This window comes from Gasterosteus aculeatus, chromosome 4 (genome assembly GCF_964276395.1).
Source record: "Gasterosteus aculeatus chromosome 4, fGasAcu3.hap1.1, whole genome shotgun sequence".
In the NCBI taxonomy this organism is placed as follows: domain Eukaryota; kingdom Metazoa; phylum Chordata; class Actinopteri; order Perciformes; family Gasterosteidae; genus Gasterosteus; species Gasterosteus aculeatus.
Genome location: NC_135691.1, coordinates 5,341,806 through 5,353,047, shown reverse-complemented (window position 1 = coordinate 5,353,047; position 11,242 = coordinate 5,341,806). Strand labels below are relative to the sequence as shown.

The 11,242-nt window shown below is 44.7% G+C and overlaps 2 protein-coding genes across 3 annotated transcripts; one reads left to right on the top strand and one right to left on the bottom strand.

Annotated features, from left to right (window-relative positions):
• Positions 1-2,045: 2,045 nt before the first annotated feature.
• stx5a (syntaxin 5A) lies at positions 2,046-7,250 on the top strand. Of its 2 annotated transcripts, XM_040172976.2 has the most exons (12): positions 2,046-2,205; positions 2,668-2,879; positions 3,246-3,316; positions 3,593-3,648; positions 3,748-3,818; positions 3,954-4,070; positions 4,200-4,256; positions 4,364-4,445; positions 5,072-5,158; positions 5,300-5,403; positions 5,600-5,721; positions 5,924-7,250. In XM_040172976.2, exons 2-12 carry the CDS (start codon positions 2,817-2,819, stop codon positions 6,081-6,083), a joined length of 990 nt encoding a protein of 329 aa, XP_040028910.1. In that variant the 5' UTR covers positions 2,046-2,205; positions 2,668-2,816; the 3' UTR covers positions 6,084-7,250. The 2 variants fall into 2 exon arrangements, with proteins under 2 accessions (XP_040028910.1, XP_040028911.1); XM_040172977.2 differs by lacking the exon at positions 5,072-5,158.
• Positions 7,251-7,386: 136 nt separating this feature from the next.
• LOC120817125 (protein RD3) lies at positions 7,387-11,238 on the bottom strand. The gene is made up of 3 exons (XM_040172978.2): positions 9,514-11,238; positions 9,021-9,331; positions 7,387-8,713 (listed from the first exon to the last, which is right to left on the bottom strand). The coding sequence occupies exons 1-3, from the start codon at positions 9,517-9,519 to the stop codon at positions 8,323-8,325; spliced, it is 708 nt and encodes a 235-aa protein (XP_040028912.2). The 5' UTR covers positions 9,520-11,238; the 3' UTR covers positions 7,387-8,322.
• Positions 11,239-11,242: the final 4 nt, after the last annotated feature.

Here is an 11,242-nt window from a genome sequence, read left to right as displayed (position 1 = left end):
GTTCCAAATTCACAAATGCAAGAATTTGGAATTTGAAAAACAAGACAACAAATAGTTTTGACACAAACAAGCTGGAATGCATGATGTAATCATTAACGGGGCAAAGGGTCCGCCTCGCTAGCGGCTCTGTGCTTTGAGCTCAACGCTGAAGTCGACGTGCTGCTGGGAAATGTTCACAGTGACAATGTTGAGAAGCCCACGTTGGCTTCACAGTGTCCTCCAAACACACAGCACAGCTGAGGCCGATTCAATCGGGAGAAACATGTCAGATTAAAAAAGAGTATTGTTTATTATTGATAAATAACAAGGGATAAAGTCATTGTAAAAGGGTCAGATCGAAGATGACAGGCAAACCATCTAATTGTTTTGTTGTGCTTATTGGAAAAAAAAAAGACCGGCTGGTCTGAACAGCTGATGTCTTGATTGACCTGCTCCTGAACCTGCTTTAGTTTTGCAGGTCTTTAGCGATAAATCAGAGGAGTCAGAGGGTAAAACGAATCATTCTGACGGGTGTGTGTTTGGCGACCCGTCCAATAGTTGTTGAAACATGTCACTCAATTGCACAAACCTCACAGTGCTGCTAGAAGAAACGTCCGAGGATCAGTCGGGTTCATCCTCTGGCAGATATGCATTTCTTTACTACGTTTCTTGGCATTTAGTGAAGTGTCCGACCAACCGACAAAGCAGTATGAGTAGACTTATAAATAATAATAAAGAATGAACTGAGGTTTGATTGAAGGCACATGTGCACACAGAAAAGAGACCCAAATGACAAACTGTTCTGTCCTGATGTTCAGGGAAGAGATCAAAAATGTGTGAAAGCATCGAGGTATGGGTGTAGATAAGTACGGTGGATCATAGTGAGCTGCAAAAGGTGAAAGGGAGCGTAGATGCGGGGTGGTGCAGGGCACACGGGGCGGGTGGAGGGGTTTTGTGCTCAGGGGTCCATAGCTGTTGTCTGGGCCTGCCGGAGCCTGTCAGGCGGAGGATGCAGGTACCAGTAGGAGTCGGAGGAGATCAGAGAGGCTGCTGTATGTTATCTCTCCATCAATACCATACCTGAAGGTCGACTCACCTGGGCCAGCAGCCAATCACATCCTCCGGCTGTATGTTTTGGTTGCGGCAGGCGTCAGCCTGAAGTGACCGATTAATCATTTTGTTCCTCTTGTTCTGTAAGAGCACTTATGTGTTTCTTAGGTAATAATTCAGGTTCGATATCATACCGATTACTGTTCATTGTTTGATCCACCAACAGGCTGGTTATCCTCCCGTAGTGGAGGATTCTCAAATCGACCACCTGAGAAACGTAAACCCCGATGAGGCAAAGTTATGCAATGCATGCTTTTCAGATGAACGAAATCCGTGTAAGAGATCATCAACTCAATTGGAATTCGTGGAATTCATGGTGCTTTTTCAGTAAGTAATAAGCTATTTAGTCTCTTAACGAGATTAGGATTCAGCAGGATACCTTCAATTTAACAAAAGTAACATCAAGCTGTTGTACAACCTTAAAATTCTAATTTGATAGTTTTACAGTCGTAGTAATGTGGCCACCTTTTTTCTGTTGATACTAAATCAGAGGGTAAATACATGTGTGTTTTGTAGACAGCTATGACAACACAAAAATCCTTGTATGCTTTATTATTTTATTTTATTTGTTATTTACTAATAAAGAGATTTCTATATCCTGGGGATGATATTTCATCTCTCACTTAACTCTGAGATGACAGAAAAAGATTATTATCTGGAGCTAATTGTTTGGAGGTGAGGAAGGAAGCTGACAAATTGACTTCTGCAATCTATCTATATATCTGCAGGAATACGTCTTGGAAATGTCCATTACTTTATTGATTAGTATAGTTTTTTTATTTATAGGATTGTTTTGCTAGTAATATGACGTCCGCAATGTAGCTGGCAGCCTATGTTCTTGTATTCTCCATATTTCAACGTACCGTTCTGTTTTCTTAATGTCATATGTGACTAAATCGTGTTTATACTTCGTGATGAAACTAAACTCCAAACAGGAGGGGCGGCGCCCCCGGGCGGTGACGTGTTGTTCCGACACGGACTTTCAGCCTCGGTAAAGTAGACGTGGCAGTGACGTCAGTTCCGGAAACTACCCGGATCGTAACTTTAACTCCTGGGTTGATTAGTTTCAAGCAGAAGCATCGAGTGCTCCCGAAATATGATGTAATATCGAGTCAAGTGAGTAACGTCTGATCGGTTCCTCTCTTTTAAATCAGATTCAACCTCACGTGATTAGTTTAGGTCGAATTTAACGAAGAATAGCGGCAGGGAACGTACGGTTAGCTCTGTGAAGCTAACGTTAGCCTGTGGTTAGCCGGTCAGGCCGTGATCAGCTGTGCGTCGTGATAGGCGGCCTTTTCTCAGAGAAAGCTGCCCCTTGTTATCGAATGATATTAGTATTTAACCGACCTGCTTGTTATTTGTGGGGAAGGTCCGTTATTTGCTATCTATTGTCTGTTTCGTGTAGTTTAGTCGATGTGTTGTTGGTGTCAGGGAACCCTGCTGTTATGTTAGCTAAAGCTAACGGCTAACTAAGTTAACGTAACAGTCAACCTCAAACTCTCTTCATTTATCGTTCAACACACGGCTCGAACCGTCAGTTAACCACTTGTTTTGACACACATCTTCCCGTTACTGCAGACATGTGTGTACGTATGCCCATGAAGGAGACCCCGCCTTGGATGTGAGCTTTGGGAGATTCATCCATCGCGCAGAGGAGAAGGACCCGGTTGTCCCAGAGGAAAGGGACCCCGGCTGTCCCCCGCTGGTGACACTTTAACGGCATCAAGATGACGTGCCGGGATCGGACCCTCGAGTTCCAGTCAGCCTGTAAATCTCTCCAGAGCAGACCGGTACGTGGACGCATCGCAGCACAACAACGAACCCCGTTATGTAAAATATCTTTGTCTCTTAGACAATCAAAGGGATTTCTTAAACTTGTTTTATGTTACTTGGCCAATTTCTCGATTATCAGATGTGGGTTGTAAACCCTGAAATGTCCTCATTGGTCTCCTCCTCTGTAATCCTGTATCAGAAGGAAGCCGATATTCACCAAAACATTGACTACAATGTTTTAGTTGGTCAACCAGCTGGAATAATAATTTCACAGTCACTTTATCAATGTATCACTTCTCAATATTGTGGATTTATGTAGCAATTTCTTAGTTTTCCGTCAGCCTCTCACTTTAATGTTTGCTCCTCTCTTCCTCTCCTGGCAGAATGGAGTCCAGCCCAGTAAACCGGCGCTCAGCGCTCTGCGGCAGCGCAGTGACTTCACTGTTATGGCCAAGTAAGTTCTTCATAGTCCGTGTGCTCTTACATATTTACTAAACGTACTTGTTATGAAGGGATTTTGGTCGTTCGACATTTGCATTTACACAACATGAAGATTGGAATTCGGTTTAGAGCTTGTTTGTCAGAGCGCAGCGGTAAGCAGGGAGGCAGAGCATAGAGATAACGTTAACGTTCTCCTCTTCCCTGTAAAAATCCAACAAGCGTGTTTTAATGTGGAAGTACCCCATTAAGGATGTGCATGACAAAAAAAGGTAATTTCTTTCCTTTTTAGGAGAATTGGAAAAGACTTGAGCAACACGTTTGCCAAATTGGAAAAGCTCACTATTTGTAAGGTTCCCATTCATTTTATTTCTTCATAAATATTTGTTTTTTGTGAGATATTGTACAAAGTGTAGATTTATATATTCTGTTATGGGTTTTTTTTAGTGGCAAAAAGAAAATCTTTATTTGACGACAAGGCGGTGGAGATCGAGGAGCTAACGTACATCATCAAACAAGTGAGTTGAATTGTTAGAATCCCATGAAATATGGTTTGGAAAACATGTTCATTATTTGTAAATAGTGCAGTGACATTTAATCCTGAATTTTCGGATAAAACCTCACACCCTGTTTTCTATCTCTAATGTTTTTAGGACATCAACAGTCTAAACAAACAGATTGCACAGCTGCAGGACTTGGTGAGGTCCCGCGGGGCTCCAGGTGGCCGACACATCCAAACCCACTCCAACACCATAGTGGTGTCATTGCAGGTATATTCAAAAGGGGTTAACATCAGAAAATGGTCCTAGAATTCTTGTTCACATATTGGTGCTCTGTAACGAACGTACTCTGACGAATCAACTTTGTTGAACCCTGCTGAATCTTCTGCTTCCCCTCAGTCAAAACTGGCTTCAATGTCCAATGACTTCAAGTCAGTCCTAGAAGTTCGAACAGAGGTGAGGGGTGTTTGTCATACTTTAACCATTTACCAAGACTTTAAATTAGGGTCCGGCTACTTAACAGGTGTGTTCACCTCCTCCGTTGTTTGTCCCTGTTCCTGTAGAACCTGAAGCAGCAGCGCAGCAGGAGAGAGCAGTTCTCGCAGCCCCCGGTCTCGTCTTCTCCTCTGATGGCCAACAACTTTAGTAAGTTTGTCCCCACTTACGCACTGGGATTTTTACTCTGGTCTCACAGTAAAGTAACGGCACCAACGGTTAAACGCAGCACGCTTTTGGAGCTCACTCTTTACCGTTTATTGTTTGGTTTGCCTCCGCCACGTTTTGTACTGATAAAACATTTAACGCAGAAGTATCTCCTTCATATCACAACTGAAAAATGATCCCTTAAAGAAAAGACAAAAGGGTTCGCATTTGCCGCTTAAAAAAAAAAAAAGTTTAGCTAAATCATCGCTTGCTCGTCATCTGTACAAGACGAGTCGGCTGGCCGTTTCACGAAGAGTAATCGAGTGAACACACTTCATTTTCTGATTGAGGATTGGGTTTGGCTCAGAGGCAATAATCGTCATGTCTGTGTCCTGCTCAGTTTACCGTTTTTTTTTTTAAACAAATACCCAGGTGTGCTCCTTCAGTAAGCTCAGTTGCTTCCTCTGGGGGCATTTACACTGCCAGCAAATTGTTTTGAAATTTAGATGTGAAGGATTTTGCGGTGCACATTTCTAACAGCTGTTGTAATTGGGAACTGATCGAAGTCCTTGTGAATGATTATTATTGTATTTGGTAATCTATAATGCAAAAATTAAAAAATATTTTAGGGAGCCGCAAAAAAGGGGCCCAGGAGCCGCATGCAGCTCGTGAGCCGCGCAATGGTTACCAGGGCAATACCACCTCAAATTTAAAAGGTATTTCCCTGGAACGCTTCACTCTCCCAGTGGATCTAACTAGCTAATGTATGTGCCTGCTGCCCCCCCCCCTCTACCATTGAGGAGCTCTGTCTGATCTTGTTGACATGCGTGTGTGTTCTGCTTGTTGTCGCCCATCAGAGAGCTCGGTCCTGATGCAGGACGAGTCCCGGAGTATGGGCGACGTAGCCATCGATATGGACTCCCAGACCAATCCCCTGCAACTCCAGCTTATTGATGAGCAGGTAGACCGCTGCCTGTTTTTCACAGTCAGAGGAATGTGTGTGTTTCATGTGCCGGCACAAATTGTCCTAAATGAGTTCATTTGCATTGTCGTCACTATTGCTGCAACACTTATCAGACGTTCTATAAATATTAGACTGAAGTGTGCATCTTTGCAGTAATGTGGCCCTTTTGTGAGATCTCGCTGTGCCGTTACAGGACTCGTACATCCAGAGCCGCGCAGACACCATGCAGAACATTGAAAGCACCATTGTGGAGCTGGGCTCTATATTCCAGCAGCTGGCACACATGGTCAAGGAGCAAGAGGAGACCATCCAAAGGTTAGAAGCAGCAAGAATTGGGGTAGAGAAGGGACTTGCTGCAATAATTTATACCGCAACTATCTTAAATCATTTCCTGCAGATGTCTCTTGCTTCTGACTTTCCATTTTCCCCAGAACTGACTGATCTGAAAGGAAAAAGTATGACCGTTAAGATACTTAATCTGTTTAAAGCCTGAACCTCCCCGTTTTCCTTCTCATAGGATCGACGCTAACGTGGAGGACACCCAGCTCAACGTGGAGTCCGCCCACACAGAGATCCTCAAATACTTCCAGTCAGTCTCCTCCAACCGCTGGCTGATGATCAAGATCTTTCTCGTCCTTGTCATCTTCTTCATCGTCTTTGTTGTCTTCTTCGCCTGAAGAAAAGAGAAGCCGCCGAGAGGCGTGCGGGTGGAGGGGGAAGTAGCACGTCGAACGAGGTGAAGTGAAACTAAAAGCTGGACCAAGACGACGTGTCCAGGCAACGTATCTGAAGGACAGACTTCACTTTGGAACCGACGCTTCGCCGGAGGCCGGAGCCGCTCCGATTAATACAAACTTTCCGGTTGTCAGCAAGCCGCAGACTCTTGAGCTCAATTCGTCAATTCAGTGAAGAAGGAAGATGTTGGATTCTGTCCCAATGAAAGAATAAATTATCTAAAATCCCGACTTTGTATAGAGAGCGACAGAGAGCAACATGTTGCTCAGTATTTTACTTTGACCAATTATTCATGAACATTTAATCAAAATGGCTATAATTTAATGGTTTGATTCTGCAAACTTTGATTTTCTTGTTTACCCGGTGTCGTTTATTATGATTTATTATTGTAATAATGATATAACAATATTACAATTTCAAAACCTAACAACAGAACTGAAGTTCATCCTGGGATCATTTTGCTAATTAGTTTACTTTGCTACAGTTGAAGAGCATGACCGTGCCCCTTCTTTATCAACAATTTGTCATTTAATGATATTCTTTATTCTGTTACGTGTTCAAGCTTTACTTGCCAAATGATTACTCGTATAGCGCTGTGACACGAGTTGTGTCCTGAAGACACCGTTCCAGCTACAGACCGCTGAGAGGACTGTCGCTGCTGGTATTCCAATACAAGCTGTGCAAAACCTCAAGATATCTCACCACACTGTTTTATGTGAAACGGTTTTGGTTGTAAACCTTTAGGCGGGTTGAAGGAGTTTAAACCTTGCACACAGCATCCGAATGACCCGGGTTTGACATCAGTGCTTATGAAGGGGTTGTGCTGGTTGTGAAGCCTCTAACGAAGTGACTCAATCAGCCGCGTTCCCTGGAAGTGTCTGCTTGGATGCCGCTGTTGTAGTTTCTTTCCATCTTTAATCTTTCTAAACCATCGGATGTTACAATAAATGACCATAGCTTTTTTTTTTAAAGACAACATTCTTATTTTTGTCTGCCCGGTCTGTTCTTTTTTTTAGCCAAATGCCTTGACTTCAGTGTATAAAGTGCAAATAGTGATAACGATGTATTGATAAAGTGCATATTAATAAAATGAGAATGGGGTGCTGGCATTCGTGGCTGCGATTTTCTTGGGATTAGAGGATTAGTCTGCAGCGATATAATTAGCTGGGAGGCTCTGATTAGCTCTCAGACGAGCTAAGCAGGTGCAGCGTTGTGACACATTCAACATAATTACAGCAGAAAGGCTTATTGTGCTTGTATTTATTTATAGGCCCCAGACATATTTATATAGTTCTCGTTTACAATAAAGTCCCTTGTAAGGTGGGTTGCATTCCTTTTGTAAAAAGGCTTCTAGACTTAAAAAATGCACTAATGATAAACAATACATACGAACAAAAAAGACAATCTACTGCAAATAACAGCTGATCTGGCTGTTGCATCACATGTTTTTAAAGGGTCAGTTCACAGACATTTATGCTTTTTAGCTTTTGTTATGTGAAGGTCCACAAAGCAAACAATTTTTTCGCTACTTAACCCCCATGCAACACATTTAAATCAGTAACCTGGTGTGGCTCTGGCTATTTCTATCTCTTTAACACCAACACAAGGATGGATTCCAGACATTCAAGGTCCTCAACATCCATCCCAGAGACTTTAATGATCCTCAAACCTTCTAACAAACCAACTGCTTCACTTCCACGTTCTAATTGTGTAGTGTTGTATCATGGCTAACTTTATTAGTTCAACATGAGCACAGCACTGAGACTGACACCACACACACCTGATCACTCCGCTCCGCGTGTCAACAAAATAGTGCCGTCACGTGCCTTTTGGTCCAGCTACGTGCATAAGTAGTAACATTCCCATTAGAGAGCTTCACGCTGTGTGTAGTGCAAATTATAGAATATTGGAACACACGCTAAGCTAAGAGGGTGAACGTGGTAAACATGACACGACCTCACAGCCTCGCGGAGCGGTCGACACTGTGTTTCAGAATCTTGCAGCCAAGAGCAACTCTCTTCAGATGAGAAGAGATGAGTTGAATAGACAAAAAGAAGCTCTGCTCTCCACACTGATATTCAGCCGCCGCCATCTCCCTACTCCACCTCTTACTCCATCCCTTACTCCTTCTCTTTCCCCCCTCATCCTCTCTGCATCCTCCCCTCTGACTCTCTCTCTCTCTCACCCCTGGGCACTCTGCTCCACGGGGCTGATCTCCGGCATGCTCCTGCTCCTTCCCTTCCTCGCCCGGGCCTTGATAGCCTCCACCTCCTCCTCCTCCTCCTCCTCCTCCCCTTGGGCGTCCTCCTCGTCGGACCAATCCACCTGCTGGTCCAGGTTGCCCCTGGAGCCGCCCCCGCCCCCCCTGAACAGCTGGCCCGTGCGGAACTTGCTGCGGAAGGTGACGAACGACAGGCTCTTGCTGCGCTGCTGCCTCCCGAAGAGGCCGCCGGCCCGCGCCCGCGCGTCCTCCCCTCCGCTCGACTCGTCCGTGCACTCGCGCAGCAGCGAGCGGAACACGCGCGGCACCTCGTGCACGTCGGGCTCCATCTCCGACACCAGCCGCCGGAACCTGCGGCGGGAGCCGTGATCATTATTATTATTATTCAAAACGGCCTGACATCAGACGGGAGGCGTTTACACAGAGTGACTCAACCAAACAGAGTGTAAAAAGCGAATAACACAAAACAGTACAATGTTATTGATTAGAATTATTCACAAACAAATACTTTCAGTGTTAAACATCTGTAATAAAAAAGCACTTGTTGGTTGGGACATCATGTCACGTCTCTTAAACAATGGGTGTAGATCTGAGAGTACCGGCTTGCTTTCGCGGATAAACTCGAGAGTGTCCCAACAGGCCCTTCGGCCGGCCTCACCTGACGATCAGAGGGCCGCACTGCGCGGGCGGCACCTTGACACAGAGGCCCTGCAGCTCCAGCAGGTCGTTGGGGGTCAGCTCGTAGGGCTGCTGGGTCGGGGCGCTGGCCAGCCAGCTGTAGTCGGCCGCTGAGGAGGAGGAGCTGCGACGGCGGCGTCGACCCTCCGTCGCCCGCTCCAGGCGGATTCGCTCAGTGCGCTTCACCATGGCCCCCAGCTCCAGCATCAGGGTGTTGGTTACCAACTCCTCCGGGCTGCGCTGGCCGGGTACTTTGGGCTCGAGGGAGAAAACAGCTGACCAAGGAAACATCTGCACAGGACGGGCAGAATATGTGACACTCAACACTCTCCATAACCACACCGAGATATCAGAACACTGCACAACCTTTTCCACCAGAAACAGGAATCCTAATCATGTGAATGCCAAACCACTGACAGCTGATCTATACAAACTATGTTTTTCCAAGGAGGAATCCTATCACCGAGCCTTACCGCCATGAAAGCTGTGTTTACCAGGCCGCAGTGTGCTGTCGTCGAACAGAAACCCCGCTTTCCTCTGGCGAAGCCTCCGTTAGCAGCCCGATGAACCTCAGCTCTCCATCAGGGGGAAGCTCCTCAGACTCCAGCTACCTGACTGCCTTGCTACCATTTACGGCCCCTGGCAGACGGGGTGTGTACTTCCGTGAGGAGCCCGGGGACTGTGTGTGTGTGTGTGTGTGAGTTTGGGATTGGGAATAAATGTAATCCTGTATTAATGAGCGAGTGATGAGAGGAGCTTACCTCACATGAGTGTACCGCTGCAAACACTTGGGGGCTGTTTATATGATAGCTGGCAAATAGAGTTATTTTCACTTAATTTGACTTTGAATATGTTCAATTTTAAAACTATAAACAGAAGATTTTAGCTCACTCACACAAAAGGGCCGGACATTGTTTTGCTCAAATGTACTTTACCATTGGAAGACATATATGAGGGCATGTCATGAAGATTTAACCAGCATACTTTCTGGTTTTAAGCTGTTATGCTGTTGCCATCACACTCGGTCCTTGAAAATAACACAGTGTACGTCTCACGGCTCGCAGGCAATTAATCCATGTAAATCCACCTGTAATAACCAGACTGTTATGCACTAGATTACATAAGTAATCTCTCTTTCTAACACATGTACATCCTCTCGTCTGGACCACCGGCTACCAAATGGTTTCGTGTGCGAGGTAACTGCAGACTAGTGCCTGGGTTTCCGCACCACTCAGCACTGAGCCACCAAATCCCAGATTACATTCAAATCCTATAATGACTATTATGATCTAATTACAGTAGCCTGCAGTGCTTGGATGCTGTACCTTTTTTTCTCTCCTGTAAATAGACAACAACTGTAAATGATCAGCAGTGTTTGCTCATTAAATGTGTTTAATTGTTAAAAATAGTAGGATTCTGCACAATAGCTGCAATATGATGCATAAAAATCATCAAAGGATTATGTCCGTTAAAATCGTATGTGAAAATGCTGTCTTTTATCAGCAAGACATTGTTCCTTAAACAACCTGGCACCGAACAGTTTAAAAAGTTTTTCCAGAAGTCAAAGTGACCTCGATTGTTATCAAGAATGTGAACATCTAGTATATATTGATAAAGTGTTTTAGGGACACTGTACTCCTTTCACAAACAAAATGATGTATGAAGTCACGTGTTATTCCACTTTCTGCACGTCTAGCTTGAAGCATTTATTACCTCCTACTTTGATCTGTGAAATTTGAAAGAACGAGTCATGTATGCACAGTCTCAGCACAAAGGAAATGGTTGAGCCGGATTTTCACTTGGGAAAACTCCACGGGACATTCCTTAAATTCCTGGTAATTAAACATACTTGACTTATGCCTTTATTATTTTAAGAGTTGTTCTTATTCCAATTTTACCAAAGAAATGATAGATAATCAAATTGTTGCAAAATAACCGTTGTGGATCTTTAAATACTAGTTTAGTTTAGTGCGCCTTGATAGTCTTAAATAAAGGTCTATTTACATGTTCTAACTGCAGACAACATGGCGGAGGCTCTGTGACGTTGTTGTCATCTAAAACCAAAAGAAGCGACACGTTTCGACGGGAGAGCCGCGGCGTCGCTCCCACGTGTGACCGCTAGAGGTCATGAGCACGTCACACCGCCGGCGGAACTTCTCCCAAAAAACGATTCCCCGTGACGTCACCCCCTCCCCCCCCCCC

Bases quoted from the DNA above. Each gene is read 5' to 3' on its own strand.
- stx5a (XM_040172976.2), top strand. From the start codon at position 2,817: ATGACGTGCCGGGATCGGACCCTCGAGTTCCAGTCAGCCTGTAAATCT. The intron at 3,317-3,592 runs GTAAGTTCTTCA...TTTCCTTTTTAG, and splicing joins GACTTCACTGTTATGGCCAA to GAGAATTGGAAAAGACTTGA. The intron at 3,649-3,747 runs GTAAGGTTCCCA...GGTTTTTTTTAG, and splicing joins ATTGGAAAAGCTCACTATTT to TGGCAAAAAGAAAATCTTTA.
- LOC120817125 (XM_040172978.2), bottom strand. The intron at 8,714-9,020 runs GTGAGGCCGGCC...CTCCCGCCGCAG, and splicing joins TGCGGCCCTCTGATCGTCAG to GTTCCGGCGGCTGGTGTCGG.